Raw genomic sequence first — 16,731 nt, forward strand, 5'->3', positions numbered from 1 at the left:
CTAGCTATATCCCAAATCTGAATTGCTCTCAGTCTCTTGAAATCCCTTTCTCTCAAGACTCAGCTGAAGTTCGACTCTCTGAATGAAGCTTCTCCTGATCCCTAGTTCCTAGTGTCCTTCCTCCCATTTGCATCCTGTACTCATCTTCCTGAGAGCAAATCTGGCCTCAGACACTTTCTAGCTGTGGGACCCTGAGCAAGTCACTCAACGACGCTTGCCTCAGTTTCCTCATCTATAAAGTGAGCCAAAGGAAATGGCAAAGCACTCCAGTATCTCTTCCAAGAAAACCCAAAATGGGGGTGTGTGGCTAAATGGTATAGTGGATAGAGTACCGGCCCTGGAGTCAGGAGTACCTGAGTTCAATTCCAGCCTCAGACACTTCATAATTACCTAGCTGTGTGGCCTTGGGCAAGTCATTTAACCCTATTGCCTTGAAAAAAACTAAAAACAAACAAAACAAAAACAAAAACCCCAAACCAAATAAGGTCACAAAAAGGGGTACAATAAAAAACTTCATTTACTGTATATTATATATTTGTTATGTATGTATTGTCTTCTCCTTATCCTTGAAGGCAAGAGTTGCTCCAGTTTTGTTTTTGTATCTTCACTGCTTAAAATTGAGGGACAGTAGATAGAGGGATCTGGAGACAGGATTGTTGAGAGGCTAAAATGAGATATTTGGAAAGTGTTTAGCAAAACCTTAGTATGATGTCTGTGTGTATAAAAATGTGCTAATTATGATTCTGATGATGATGATGATGATGATGATTGATACAAAGTAGCTGTTTAGCAATACTAGTGCATTGATTGAAATTGTTGGATTTCCAATCCTGAGACAGTCAGGTCAGTAAGGTATCAAGTAGATAAAGGACTGAAGTCAAGAGACCTGGGTTTGAATCCCAGTTCACATGTTAACTATGTATATGATTACAGGCAGGACAATCAACCTCCCTGCACCTCAGTTTTCTCACCTATAAAATGGGGACAGTAATATTTGCATCATGTATCTCCAAGGGTTATTAGGAAGAAAGTAAATTTTATAAACCTTAAAGGAAGAATTATATTATGTCAATGAAAATGAATATTATCAATTCAGATCAAAGATTTCATCTTTGAATCTAATAATCATGCTATTTGTTTCATATTACTGAAGCCAAAGTCAGAATCCTGCTGCACTCCACTAGAGACCTCCTTTCCAGGTTGGCAATGTTCCATTAAACAAAACTCTTTGGGTTCCTTTGGTTAGCCAGTTCTAGGCTCTCCTAACTATATTTCTATCTTGTCTATCCTTAGTTATGCATATTGTCCACAAGGATATTGTGAGAGATTCTGCCAAGTGATTTTGTTTGGTTCTTGAATGTTCTTAAATTACACTCAAAGATAGTTTTCAATATTCATCTTTTTGTAAATTTTTGAGTTCCACATTTTTCTAACTCCCTCCTCTCTCTCATAATAACAATTAATCTGATATAGGTTATACATGTACAATCTGCCAAGTATCTTAATGACAAATTATATGTAGATATAATATATATCTTTAAGCTACCTGTCTAGGAAATGACCCTGATTGTATTACTCACAACGCTTATTGTGTTACTCCTCAGTTCAAGAAACTTCAGTGGCTCCCTATACCTTCAAGGATAAAACACAAACTTTTTAGTTTGGAATTTAAAGCCCTTTGAAATAGTATTGCAAACTATTCTTCCTTGCTAAAATCATATTACTGCCCCTCCTGAATTCAACATTCCAGCTAAACTGGTAACAACATTCCTTCTGCAATCTCAGTGCTTTTGTATAGGCTATCTTCCAGCCCTGGCATGCCCTCCCTTCTAGCCTCTGAATCTTAGATTCTTGTTCAGTCATTTTACTGCCTGGCTCTTCATGACCATTTGGGATTTTCTAGCTCATTTTATCATGAGTAAACTGAAGCCAACAGAGTTAAATGACTTTTCCCAGAGTCACATAGCTTGTAAGTGTCCTATGGTCAGATCTGAACTTGTATCTTCCTGACTCTAAGCCCTGGAGCTCTAGCCACTATGCCAACTAGATGTGATTTAATTGGCACAGGAATTGCTCAAATGGGGAGTCTCTCTACCACTGCAAGTCAATATCTTCACTGCAAATTCTACTTTTAAATAGTTGCCTAGAGAAATGAAAAGTTAATGACTTGCCCAGGGTCAAACAATCAGAAGGTATTGGAAGCAGAGTTTGAATCCAGGTCTTCCTGGTTCAGAAGTCAGTTCTTTCTTTACTACAACAAGCTGCCATTCTATTTCCCACAGACCAGTTAATTAGAATCACTACTACCTCTGAGGAAACTTGGGTTACTTTCTTATTTTTCTCAAAGACCAAAAATTCTAAGGATCTTTTTCTCTCTGATTGAGTCTTTTGTAAAGGAAATCTAGACTATATTTTACCTCAGTTCCAATCCAGACTTTAACTATTGAATTGGTGTTTCCTCAGAAAGACTGAGACCTGGCAAAGACCTTGGCTTAAAAAGCCAGGATCTCCCACTGCATTGGACCATCACTAGTCATCTTGATCTATGTATGTCTTGCCATTGGACCCAGATGTCTCTGAAGGAGAAAATGAGGTTGGTGACTGCACAACTCTGCTTTACTTAAATCCAGTTCACTTGCAAGTCAAGACATCACTCTCCTGATGTTATCAGTCTTCATTTAAGAATGAAGGAGGGGGGCGGCTAGGTGGCTCAGTGAATAGAGCACTGGCCCTGAAGTCATGAGTACCTGGGTTCAAATCCCTTCTCAGACACTTAATAATTACCTAGCTGTGTGGCCTTGGGTAAGCTACTTAACCCCATTGCCTTGAAAAATCTAAAAAAAAAAAAAAGAAGAATGAAGGGGGAACAACAACAAACTCTTAAAGACACTATTATCCTTCCAGTCTCCCAGCTTTGTAATGTCAGTATAGCATATCATCCATTTATCACATTACCATTTCTACACTCACAACATTTCTTGAATCCAATCCCTTAACTCCATTCATAGTTGCCACTCTAGTTGAAGTCCTCATCACTTCTTGTCTACATTATTATAGCACACTCTCAATTATTCTACCTATTTCATCAATCTGTCCTCCACACTGCTGCCAAAGTAATTTTCCTTACATGCAGATCTGACTAGGTGACTTCCTCCCTACTCCACTAAGTCCAGTGGTTCCCTATAGTAAAACGTAAAATCTCCTTTTTTAGCTTATTAACCCTTCCCTCTCATCCCTTGCATTCTAAAATTCAGCCTTTGTTTTATTTCTCACTCATAACATTCCATTTCTTGTATTCAAGTCTTTGAACTGGTCTTCCCTCAAACCTGGAATGTATCTTCTTACCTCTCCCTCATGGATTCCTCTCTTCCTTTGAAATGCAGCTCAGAAATTTTCTGATCTCCCTCTTATTGTTAATTCTTTCACCTTCCCAAACTACTTTTTAAGTTTATATTTTATATATTTCTATACATAAACATTGTCTCCCCAGTTAAAATGTAAATTCATTACAAGTAAGATTTGCTTCATCCTTTGAAAAGTCCCAGTATACAGTAGGTGTTTAATAAAAAAAAATTCATCAATGTATTGAGTGAATTGACTCAAATGAAAAAGTTTTCAGGGGGCAGCTAAGTGGTACAGTGGATAAAGCACCAGCCCTGGAGTCAGGAGTACCTGGGTTCAAATCTGACCTCAGACACTTAATAATTACCTAGCTGTGTGGCCTTGGGCAAGCCACTTAACCCCATTTGCCTTGCAAAAAAAAGATTAAAAGTTTTCAGTCTCTAATATGGAATTTTTACATGATCAACATATATGACCCATCTCAAATTGCTTACTATTTTAGAAGGGAAGGAGGGAGGGAGGGAGAACAATGTGAAACTCAAAATTTTGTAAAAATGAATGTTAAAAATATCATTACATTTAATGAAAAAAATAAAATAGTATAAAAAAACAGTTTTCAGTCTCAAAATATACTCATATTAGTGGGGAAGGGAGGACACAGACAAGGATGAGCTGGGGATGAGTGGAAGGAGTAGAGGGAAGAAATGAGTTAGAAATTATATACTTAAAGGACCTCATTGAAATCTGACTACCCACAGGTTAGGTTGGTTCCTTCTTTGGGGGTGGAGATCAGAGCCAGCCCTGGGGCTTCTCCATCAGGGATAAATAATGTTCTCACTCTCAAAGAGTTAAAAGTCCCCATTCCCCAGCCAAAGATGGTATCCTCACCTGCTTAGGGGATAGTCTACTGTTCATGGTGAGAATAGGAATGACTTAGTACAAAACTCATCCCTACTACTGGAAAAACTAGTCAAAAAACAAATCTAGCATTGGTGATGGGCAATGACAAAAATATTTGGATTCTACTACTACTATTAGGGGAGCTAGGTGGGGCAGGGGACAGAATGCTAGGTCTGGAATCAGAAAAACCTGAGTTCAAATCTGACCTTACCCACTTACTAGTAACCCTGGACAAGTCCCTAATTCTGTTTGCCTCAGTTCCCTCATTGGTAAAATGATCTGGAGAAGGAATCTCTTCCAAAAAGACCTCACTTGGGGTCATGAAGAGTTGGACATGACTGAAAGCTGAACATCAACAAACAACCTGCCTTACAGCTCATAACAGTATGGTATTTGGGGCGGCTAGGTGGTGCAGTGGATAGAACACCAGCCCTGGAGTCAGGAGTACCTGAGTTCAAATCTGGTCCCAGATACTTAATAATTACCTAGCTGTGTGGCCTTGGGAAAGACACTTAACCCCATTGCCTTGCAAAAAAAAAAGTATAGTATTCATAACTTTGAGATAAGTTCAGGCTGTGGTTGAGCAGGATCTTTAAATACCCTAATAGGCACATGTGACCTGATAGGAAGCTTCTCTGATTTGAGAATGGAACAAAAGGCCTGAAAGCAGAATTAGCCAGAAAAATCTAGGCTGTATGATCACCATAGCTATAGGTAAATATACATAAGTCAGGGTCTTCTTACATGCTGGATTAGTGTCTCTACGATCTTGTACCGGTCAGGCATGTGAGTCACCATATCTGTCATGTTGTCCTCTGAAGTTCTCACAAGTGTGGGTCCAAATACCAGAGCAAGGTTACGGGGCTCCATCTTGTGAAGGGAGAGAAAATAAATGACAGTCAATAATTTCTACTGTCTCCTCTTACACTTTTCTTCAGTCTTCCCTTTTTCTGGCTCTGTCCACATGTCACAGAACTCCCTCCTTTTTAGGCAACCCCTGTCTACTCTCCCTTTCTCCCTCCATATCATTCTCATTAATTTAGTGGGCTCCATAATGGCACAGACCCAATTAGTCAGAAACACTTAAAGACACAGCTAAGAACTAGAAATACAAAATCAAGTCAACAGTCATTGATTAAGTGCCTATCATGTACCAAGGCTCTCTGCTAAACATTTAAGGAACAAAGACAAAATAACATGATCCTTGCTCTCAAGGAGTGCCCATTCTAATGGAGGAGAATAACTCTGAACATATCAGTTCATATATAGTACAAATAGAAGTACATGTGAATAAAAGCCTGTAATCTGCAAGCCAACTCCATATAAGACGGACAAAAAAAAAAGAGATTAAATGGTAGATAGAACTTCCCAGTTGTTTGGAGCAGGGAAACCCTAAAAAGTACAAGTAAAGGCAACACTGAAACCAAGGGCAAGAGGTCAATGATCGATGAAGCTATGACAGTTCAGAAGGAGGTATTGTGGCTAGATGCAAGGACAGATTTCTAGCAAGGATTGATGAGCAACACTGAGAGACCCTGGTTTTTCTGTCTCAGGAGATTAGAAGACAACCCTCTCAAGTTAGAGAAAGGGCTGGACCTGAATAGAGGCAAAAGGTGGTAAGATACCTTGACCTCTAGAGGTACAAAGGTAATTCCTGGCAGGGGTAGGGGAGGGTTACTTTGATTTGTATAAACTGGTTCATCAGAGTCCTATAGGGAATCCTAGTTTTTTCTCTTACCAACCTTGTTCTTCTCTGAATGATCAGCAATGGTTTTCAGGTGCCCCACAAGGAATTTGAGCGTTTCATAGTAGTGACCTGGAAGATCCCGAATCTGGGAAGGAGAGAGGAGAGAACAGAGACTAGGGCTATGTCAACTTTTTTGCCCACAATCCCCTTCTACAGCATTCCCTTCAGAGCTTCTACTACATTACTATGCTACTCCTTAGTTCTTGTCTCTTCTCCAACTATATCCTCTCACATAAATACTGTCACCAACCTTATCATAAAACTGCATCTCCCCTGAAGTCGGTTTGGCATAATAGGTAAAGTGATAGTCAGAAAACTCTAGGTTCAAATCCTGCTTGAGATGCTTATTCTCTTTGTGACTTTGAGCAATCAGACTTGATTTTTCTCATCTGTAAGATGTGGAATTTCCCAGTCTTTCTCCTTATCTTCCCCTTCCCCCCCTTTCTATGTTCTTTGTGATTTGTTGATGATAAACAAGTGGGAAAATGGTGGTAAAAGTAGGGATGGGGGCCATGGCCACACCTGAAGAATTTTGTGAAGAATGATCCCCTAGAACCATTGAATTTTTAGAAGCAACTAAAGATCATCCAGGTCATTCCCTTCAATTTACTGAAAAGGAAACAAAATGGAGAAGTGACTTGTCTAATATCACATATTGTTAATGGCAAGAAGTGGGGCAAAAACCCAGGTGTCTTGACTCCCAGTGAAGGAATACTGACTCTTTGTCCTACACATCTGCTTTCCTCTTTGTCCAAAAAATTCCTCTTTTCATACCAGTTTTCGCAGTGTTTTCATTCTCTCTCTGGAGTCTTCAATCCTATTTGCCTCAATGAAGTCATTGTATTTATCTATAAAAGTATACCAAAGTCCCCATTAGTGAAACTAGTGATGACCCAGGGGTTTTTAACCTTTTTTTCTGTCAAGGACCCCTTGGGTAGTCTGGCAATACTTATGAACCCCTTCTTGGGATAATGCTCTTAAATGAATGAAATAAAATACATAGGTGGGAACCAATAATACTGAAATGTAGTTCTCAAAATATTAAGAAAACAAATTCATAGACTACCCCAGGTTTAAAAAAAACTTCCCATCTATAGTTAATATCACTGAAGAAATCATTTGCTGTGTTGAGAATGGGAGGGATAGCCATAGGTGCCCACATTTAAGGGTGTTCATTATCATGAATACCATTGTATTTCCATTCATGGCACTCTCTGATCTATCACTGTTTATACTCAAACATCCCTTGTGTATATCTGGCCAAGAGAGAAAGAAGATCTGAGCTAATGAACAATGCTTAGAAGAAAGTACCTACTTATCTCCAAGAAATAAAAATTCAGCAGGGGAAAGTTATCTAGAGATCAGTCCTCTAGGCCTTATGGAACTCCCTTAAGGGATCAGTAACTGCCAACCCAGTGCAGGAGGAGGGAGTCTCTCAGAGACACAGAGAGTTGGCCCACTATTAGGTCTTCCACTCAAAAGAACCTTGTAGCTAAGAAAGGAACATTCCTTCCCCATTCCCCCTACAGCCAGCCACTCACCATCAGTGAACAGAGGCTCTGGCAGTTTTCTGAAGAATGACTTGAGGAGACTGCTGATGACATTGAGGTCTTGCCAACGCTAGGAAGTAAAGAAGAGAGACAGGAAGTCCTTCACAAGCCAAACAAAGCCCCTATGTCTCCCTCCCTCCATGTTAGCCCAAGGAGAAAACAGTTCCAGGGTTGTGACCACAGCATCTTTTGAGTAAACATTTTCTGTATAAGACCAGAGCTCTGATCTCATAGAACTTATAATCAAGTAGGGGCATGGCACACACATAAATAACCTTCATGACAAAATAAATACAACAAGAATTCAAAAGAACAAATAACAAATAATTTTTCTAAGAAGATTGCTGATAATTGAATTTTTCCTTAAAAAAAAAAGATATATGAAAAGGCAATTCCCTTCCTGACAGAGGTGGGAGAATGGGGATATGGAACAATGCATGTACAATCAACTTGGCCCTGATTCATTAATTTTGCTAGGCTTCTTTTTCTCTCTCTTTTTTTTTTTTTGTTCTAAAAGGCAGCTCAAAGGGTTAGGGCTCAGGATGGATATATTGAGAAATAGGGGTAAGGTAAAAATCATGGATATCAATAAACTTATTTTTTAAATGCATGTTAAGTACACAACAGATGGAAAAAAAAGACACTAGGTAAGATCCAACAGGCAAAGGTCATTATTAGCTGAATTATTAACTTAGGTGAAAAGGAGACAAATAGGGCATAGAAATGATAGAAGGTTTCCTGGTTAAGGAGATGGCTTTGACTTGGACTTTAATGGATAGATAGGAATTGAACTGGTCAGATAAGAGGGAAGGAAAGGGGAAAGGATGCTAGTACAAGGAGTTGGCTGTGAAGGTGGGAAAAAGTGGAAGGGCAAGCTGGGCTCGGGGAAGGTCAGTTTGACTGGGTAAGTATAGAGTAGCCTAGTATAGAGTAGTGGGAAGCTAGGTGGCACAGTAAACAGTGTCAGGCCTGAAATCAGGAAATCTCTTCTTCCTGAGTTCAAATGTGGTCTCAGATATTTATTAGCTGTGTGACCTTGGACAAGTCACCTCACGCTGTTTGCTTCAGTTTCCTTATCTATAAAATGAGCTGGAGAAGGAAATGGCAAACCATTCTAGTATCTTTGCCAAGGAACTACCAAATAGGGTCACCATCAGAAACTACTGAACAACAGGAACAGGCTGACTTTTCACCATCCCCTGTCTATTCGCTGTACTTCTTTGCCTCCGTGACCTGTTCCCTATGCCTGGAATGTCCTCTCCCCTTTCACCCCACCTGTTGAAATCCTTCCATCATTTGTAACCCAACTCCAATGCTGCCCTCTCCCTAAATCCTACTGATCTTCCCCCACATTCCTCAATATCATTTTGTATCTAGCTTATGTATTCCTTTATGCTACAGTTACATAAAGCACCCTGGGCTTAGAGCCAAAAGACCTAGGTTTGAATGACTCTGAAACTTTGTAACTGTGTGACTCTGGGAAAGTTTCTTAATTCCTCTGTGCTATTACCTCAAAGTTCTATAGATTTTTTTTTAATTGAAAGGAAGATTAGAGGCCATGTCATCCAGCCAGTATCTTTTTACAGAAGAGGAAAGTAAAATCCAGAGAGGTAGGAATTAAGAGAAATCCAGATCCACTGACTGCAAGGCCATCTTGATTGACCACTCCCTAAACCATTCTCTTTGGTAGATTTGTACGATCCACCTCAAAGGGTTATCACTAAAAGAATTCTTTGTCTGTCAAAAAGAGAGATTTCAATTTTAGTTATTAGGAAGAAATACTGACAAACTTGGAAGTCAAAATCTCTAATGCTGGCCCTCCTCAAAGTTCCCTGAGGCAAAGAAGTACAGCGAATAGACAGGGGATGGTGAAAAATCAGCCTGTTCCTGTTGTTCAGTAGTTTCTGATGGTGACCCTATTTGGTAGTTCCTTGGCAAAGATACTAGAATGGTTTGCCATTTCCTTCTCCAGCTCATTTTATAGATAAGGAAACTGAAGCAAACAGGGTGAGGTGACTTGTCCAAGGTCACACAGCTAATAAATATCTGAGACCACATTTGAACTCAGGAACTCAAGTTCCCTGAGGAACTTTGAGCACCTCTGTTGCCTCAGTTATCCCATCTAAAGGATGAGGAGGTTAGATGAAATGACCTCGAGTCCTTTTCAACTTAAGATATATGTCAAACTGTATTCTCTTTAATAAAAAGGTTTTGGCCTTATCTAACCTTTTCATGTCCTCCATGGTCTAGTACAGTGCTCTATACACAATTAATATTTAACAAATGGTAGAATTTGGGCAATCTTAAACAGCAAGAAATTAGACCTACAGTCAAGAAGATCTAAGTCCTGCCTCAGATTTTTGCAAGCTAAGTGACTCTGAGAAAGTCATTTAACTTCTCTTAGCCTCAGTTTCCTTATCTATAAAATGGGGTTAACAGGAACACTTATCTTCCAGCATTGTGAGGCTAAAATAGATTGCATATGTAAAGCACTTTGCAAATCTGAAAGTACTCTATAAATAATAGCTATTATTAATTACTCAAGCTATGTTTATATCTTTAGCATCTCTCTCTCTCTCTCTCTCTCTCTCTCTCTCTCTCTCTCTCTCTCTCTTCAAAGGACCATACTCCTAGTTCTTTTCACATGCTTGTTTATGTTGTTCAGTTGTTTCAGTCAATTTTGTTTCTCCATTTTGTTTGGTTTGTCATTTCCTCCTCCAGCTCATTTTACAGATAAAGAAACAGGGTAAAGTGACTTGCCCAGAGTCACATAGCTAATAAGTATCTGAGGCCAGATTTGAACTCAGGAAGATGAATCTTTCTGACTTCAAGTCTGGTGCTCCACCCACTGCACCACCTAGCTGTTCAAATGGACTATATAATAAACTCATAATTGGTCTCTGCACTCAAGTTCAGCCGTTTTTCAATTCACCCTCCACTGCCAAAGGAATAATTCTGAAACACAGGTTTGACTATGTCACTCTGCTACTCAATAAATACCAATGTCTCCCTGTTGTGTCTAGGATCAAGTGCAAACTTTTGTTTTGGCATTTAAAATTCTTTGCAACCTGACACCATCCTACCTGTCTTGGTTTTCTTACACATTTCTCCACTTCACACACTCTTTAATCCAGTCAAATTGGCTTCAATATTTCCCTCAACAGGCACTCCATTTCCTAATTCCATACTTTTGCCCAAGTTTCCCCAATTCCTGCCTCGTTCCTCACCTTTGCCTTCTTAGAATCTCTGGTTTCCTTCAAAGTTCTGCTTCAAGCACTATCTACTTACTATATGAAACCTTTCCTGATTCCTCCAGCTATTAAGGTTTCCCCACTCCAGGGAGGCTGCTCTGCCTCATTCATGTCCAATTTATTCACAAATCAAGACATCACCCTCATACTGTCATTGGTCCCCTTCAAGAATGAAGGACAAACAACAAACAAAGCAGCAGCAACAATATATAGACTCATCGAACCTATTATTACCCCTCTATAGAATGAATATTTTTGAGTGGTTATTTCAATCATTGAAGTAACAGATATTCATTAAATCCCCTACTAAACACCAAGCACTATGCTAAGCATTGAAAATACAAGGAAAAAAATTCATTTTCTTATGGTCTTGAAAGCAGAGGCAGCGTGTTTGTGTGTGTGTGTGTGTGTGTGTGTGTGTGTGTGCGTGCACACACACACACACAAATATATGTACATTCATAATAGATACAAATAATTGGGTGGGAGGGCAACAACAATATTTGGAGAGATCAAAAGAGACTACATGTAGAAGGGGATGTGAGTGGTGGCTTGAAGGAAGTTAAGGGTTCTAAAAGTTGGGGGTGAAAAGAGAATGCAGTTCAGGCTTGGGTGAGGAGATTAGAGACAGAGACTGGTGATGAAGTGTTGTATATGAGGAACAGTAAGGAGGCAAGTTTGACTGGACTGTAATGTGCAGAGAGAGAAATATTGTATTATGAGGCTGGGAAGATAGAATGGGGCCTAGATATATGTAAAGGGCTTAAAATGCCAAATAAAGTAGTATGCATTCAAACTTACAGGAAATAGGGAACCACTGGAGTTTACTGAAATGAAGGGATGATGTGTTCAGATGTACACTTAAGGAAAATCACTGGCAGCTGTGGAGAAAATGGTCCGGCGAAGAGGGATATTTGAGGCTGGTCAATTAGGAGGTTATTGCAGTAGTCCAGAATAGTGATAATGAGAACCTGAATTAGGGCAGTGGCTGTGGGAGCAGGGAGAATGGGGTGTTCATGAGAGATGTTGTGGAAGAGGTAGAAGCAACATGATCTATCAGTAATTGGAGAGGTGAGTGAAGTGATAATGAAGAGCCTAAGATGATATCAAGGTTACAAATCTGGGTAACTGAAAGGTTAGTGGTCCCCTCTTCAAAGAAAGGGAAATTTAGAAGACAGACATTTTGGGGGGAAAGATAAGATCTATTTTGGACATGCTGCATTTGAGATACATATGGAGCATCCAGGTCTAAATATCCAATAACTATTATGTGATGTGCAATTAGAGCTCAGGGAAAAAATATATGAATCTGATAGTCATCAGTATAGGAGAAAAAGACAGAGAGACAGACAGACAGAGAAACAAACAGAAAAATGAAGGAGGGAGAGAAAGAGAAATGAGAGATGGAGAGAGGTAAGAAGCTCAAGACACACTGAGTGATGGAGAGAGAGACAGAAAGAAAGATGGGGAGCTAGATGGTGCAGTGGATAGAACACTGGCCCTAGAGTCAGGAGGACCAGAGTTCAAATCCTCAGACACTTAATAATTGCCTGGCTGTGTGACCTTGGGCAAGTCACTTAACCCCATTGCCTTAAATAAATAAAAAATAAAAAAAACTAAAGAGAGATGGAGAAAGACAGAAAGAGATAGAGATATGGAGTAAGAGAAACGGAGATAGAGCCAAGAAAAGAGACAGAATAGAAGAAAACCTAGGACAGTGTTTTGGGGTATACCCACAGTTACAGCAGTTACAGGGCAAGATATGGATATTGATCCATCAACGGAGAATGAGAAGGTAGTCACACAGGTAGAAGAAGAACAGAGAGAGAGAGAGAGAGACAGAGAGAGAGACAGAGAGACAGAGAGACAGAGACAGAGAACTAAACAGAAAGAACAGAAAGAATACTCAAAAGGAGAAGATAGTCAACAGGGTCAAATGGTGCAGAAAAGAAAGATTATGGATTTTTTAAAAGATTATTAGATCTAGCAATTAAGATCTCACTGGTAACTTTTTTTCTCTCTTCTCAGGAATTTCTCAGGAAGGTCAGATTGCAAAGGGTTGAAAAAAAGAGTGAGAGAAGAGCCTGTCATTGAACATTTATTAAGCACCTACTTATTTGCCAGATATTATGCAAAGCACTGGGACTACACAATGAGGCAAAAGACAGTCCCTATCTTTAGGAGCTCATAATGTAATGGGGGGGGGGGAGACAAGAAGCAAACAAATTAAAAAAAAATTGTAGCAGTATCCAGCATAAAGAGCTTTTTTCCTAGAAGTTTGGCTGAGAAAGGGAAGATAGAGATATAGGATGATATAGAATAGAAGGGGCCAGAGAAGGCTTTTTAAGAATAGGGAAGAGGGTCTCAGTGGGGTTGTAGACAATAGAGAAGGAACCAGCAGACACGCAGTGATTGAATATAAGGAAGAGATTTTTTTTCTCTAGTAACTAACACAATGCCCAGAACATGGTAGGGTCTTAAGACTTAATGATTTATTGATACCTGCTTGAGTTGAATATATGAATATAGTCTAAAAGCCTGCTAACTAATTATGCATTTAGACCAGCAGATGGCAATGCTGCTCCACACACCAAGTACCAAAGACAAGCCTCCCCACCCCAACAAATTTAACTGATAAAATGTAACAAACAGCTCAAAAATCTAATCTATACTCTACTTCCTGAATTTCTGCCAATCCCTAATCCCTTGCAGGTTGGTTTCAGTCCTTATTCCCTTCACATACATGTTCCTGCTGATCCAGGTAAAAGACTTCCATGACTTCTCTGAAGTATCTGATATTCCTTCTAATGCCATAGCTCTCCTACCTAGATTTTTTTTAAAGAATTAACATGGGAGAGTGAGTACCTACTTAGGTGGCAGAAACTATGCAAAGCACTGAGACTACACAATGAGGCAAAAGACAGTCCCTATCCTTAGGAACTCAGAATCTAATTGGGGAGAGAGGGGAGGAGAGACAAGAAGCAAACAAATAAAAGAAGTTGGTCTGAAAAAAAATCTTTGATTCAGTCTCTTATTTTACAGATGAGGAAATCAAGGCCCAGAGATGACAAAGTGGGTCATATCACAAAGGAAGTATTTAGCAGAATTGGGAAGCAACACCTTATAGCAGTACTAGCTATTCTCACTCAGAGGACTTGGATTCAAATCTTATCTCTGATGCTAACCCTCCAGTGTGACTTTGGTCAATTCATAGCATATTTGTCTCCCCATTAAAATGTAAACTATGTAAGATTGGGGATCTATTTTCTTATATTCTTAGTGTTTAGCATATTATCTATCTCTTGGTAAATAATTTATAACTACTTACTAATTGATTGGCTATTTACATGAAAAAGTATGTTAGGTCTATTGGTTGTTTTACATTGTATTCATCCATTCAGTACTTTATTGAATACTAACTTACATCTTGTGGTCTAGTTGACCATATAAGCATTAGATCAGGGATTCTAAGAGGGAACCTTAGAGCCATGTAGCCCAATTCCCCTCTTATAGATAAGGAAATTGTGGCAGAGAAAACTGAAATAACTTTCCCAAGGTCAGCCAGGTACCGTGGAACAGAGTCAAGATTTAATCCTTTGTTCTGATTCCAGATATTGCACTCTTTCTATATGACCGCTCACCCCCACCCCAGTATCTCACACAAGCATCCAGGTCAGATGAGATCAATCAAATTATGAAATTTACAAAGAGAAATATAATGTCACAGAGAAAGGAGCGAGAACTAGAAAACAGGGAGGACTTCTTGGAGGGTGACTTCTGGGTTTGAATAGGTTGAATCTGGCCAGAAGATGGAAGGTTTGATTGGTAGGTTTGGAAAGATAGGTGGAGACAGGGGAAGAGGGGAGGTCAAGGATAGGGCAGCTTTCAAGATGAGAAGAACAGCAAGAGTATAGAGGGAGGAAAATATGAGGATGTTGGTTTGGGGGTTTTGTATTTTGGGGAAAAAGAAAGTAAGCCAACTAGACTGGAATCAGGATGCATGTGGGAAAGGGACATTGGGGCCAGATTTGGAGAGGGCCTTAAATAAGAGGTGAAAGAGTTTGGATTTTATAGGAAGGTAAAAAGAAGCTATAGGAGGTTTGTAAGGAACAGATGAGTGATGTGTGTGATCAAAGTTGTGTTTTAGGAAAAACTCCACTAGCTCTGGGGTCTGGGATGAATCGAGAAGGGCTGGAGAACTGTGAGGGCAGGGAGAGCTGTTAGAAGGCTCTCACAATAGTTTGGATCAGTTCAGTCAAACTCAATAGAAATGAAGGGCCACTAAACCACACATAAGGATCCCTACAATCCATGTTGATTTAGAAAAATACATATTCATATTATCTCTATTTAATTGTAATTTTGTTAATTCTGTTAAATATTTCCCAATTGTATTTAAATTACCTCCTGTGTCTTTGATACCAGGAACCATATAGTTCAACCTATATCTGAACAAGAAACTATTCTATAATATAAATATATAGTGCAGTGAGTGGAGAATTGGGCCGGGGATCAGAAAGTCCTAAATTCAAATCCTTCCTCAGACACTATCAGAGTAACTATGGGCAACCCTTTACCTCACTAGGCCTTAGTTGCCTCTGTAAAATGGAGACCTTGAGATAGATGGCCTCTGGGGTCCCTCTTCTCCAATGTGGCTATACCATGTACTGCTGATTTAATCTTTTTTTTATATAGTTTTATTTTTTAATGACTCCAAACACATGATTAATCATGTTCTCCTCTTGGATAATCCTATTGTCTCTGGATTTCCTTGACATCTATCTCACCTGAATCTCCTCCTAACTCTCCCACTAGCTTGGTTCCATCTCTTTTGCTGACTCATCCTCCATAGCATGCCCCCAATTGTGAATGTTCATCAGTTCACAAGTTTCATAAAAGACTCACCAATCTATATAATCAGCTCCAGTCTCTTCCCTGAGTTCCAGTCACAGGTCACAGGTCACCAGCTGCCTATCAGTCACCAGCTGCCACTTGGATATTTCCATTCAGTTATCCCAGTGACATCTCAAAATCAACATTTCTGAAACAGAACTACATCTTTCCTCTCCTGAACTTCCATATCACTGTCAAAGATGCCATCATCCTTCTAATTTCCTGGATTCATGACCTTGGCATTACTCCTGACTCCTTACTCTCCTTCATTCCATATATCCTCCAATCAGTTGCCAAATCTTGCCTTTCTTCTTCTACTTGAATCTTTGTATTCACAGAGTAACCAGTGTAGTTTAGGCCCTTGGCACCCCCTTCCCAGACGGCCTCTTCACTGGTTTCCCCTCTCCAAGTCATCTTCCATCTCAACTGCCAAAGTAGTTTTCCTGAAGGGTAGATCTGACCATGCTACTCCTGTACTTAATAAGTTCTGATGGTTTCTTATTGTCTCTAAGATCAACCACACACTCCTCTATTTAGCTTTTAAAATACTCTACTATGTGATCCCAATACATCTTTTCAGCCTTTTTTACATTACTTCTGCTCTCAGAGTCTGTGAGCCAGTCAAACTACTCTGAGTTTTTCACATTCAGGACTTCATCACTTGTGTCTCTCCCTTTGTACTTGCTATCCTCCTATCCCTGGAATACTCTGTCTCCTTACGCCTACCTTATAATATCCCTCTCTTCCTTCAAGATTCAATGCATTTGCATATGTCCATCTAAGTATTTATCTTTTCTTTCATGAATGTAAGTTTCTTGAGAATAGTGACTGTTTTAGCACTTTTTGTGGTGGCAAAAAAATGGAAATTGTGGGGATGCCCGTAAATTGGGGAATGATTGAAAAAAGTTGTGGCATATGATTGTGATAGAATATTATATTGTACTTTAAGAAATGATGAGCAAGGGACTTTCAGAAAAACCTGGAGAGACATGAATCCATGCTGAGTGAAGTGAGCAGAATCAGGAGAACATTGTACACAGAAACAGTA

The 16,731-nt window shown here is 39.5% G+C and overlaps 1 protein-coding gene across 8 annotated transcripts in view; it reads right to left on the reverse strand.

The window, feature by feature from the left end:
* The window catches only part of ARHGAP23 (Rho GTPase activating protein 23), a 104,373-nt gene that overhangs the window by 17,687 nt on the left and 69,955 nt on the right, over positions 1–16,731 (reverse strand). For all 8 annotated transcript variants that reach the window (XM_074224093.1, XM_074224092.1, XM_074224094.1 and 5 more), the window contains 4 exons: positions 7,531–7,609; positions 6,764–6,837; positions 5,985–6,074; positions 4,987–5,112 (listed from right to left, as the gene is read on the reverse strand). In XM_074224093.1, coding sequence (XP_074080194.1) covers positions 4,987–5,112; positions 5,985–6,074; positions 6,764–6,837; positions 7,531–7,609 — 369 coding nt within the window. The remainder of the gene's footprint in view (positions 1–4,986; positions 5,113–5,984; positions 6,075–6,763; positions 6,838–7,530; positions 7,610–16,731) is intronic.

The sequence above is a fragment of the Macrotis lagotis genome, chromosome 2 (genome assembly GCF_037893015.1).
Source record: "Macrotis lagotis isolate mMagLag1 chromosome 2, bilby.v1.9.chrom.fasta, whole genome shotgun sequence".
NCBI lineage: Eukaryota > Metazoa > Chordata > Mammalia > Peramelemorphia > Peramelidae > Macrotis > Macrotis lagotis.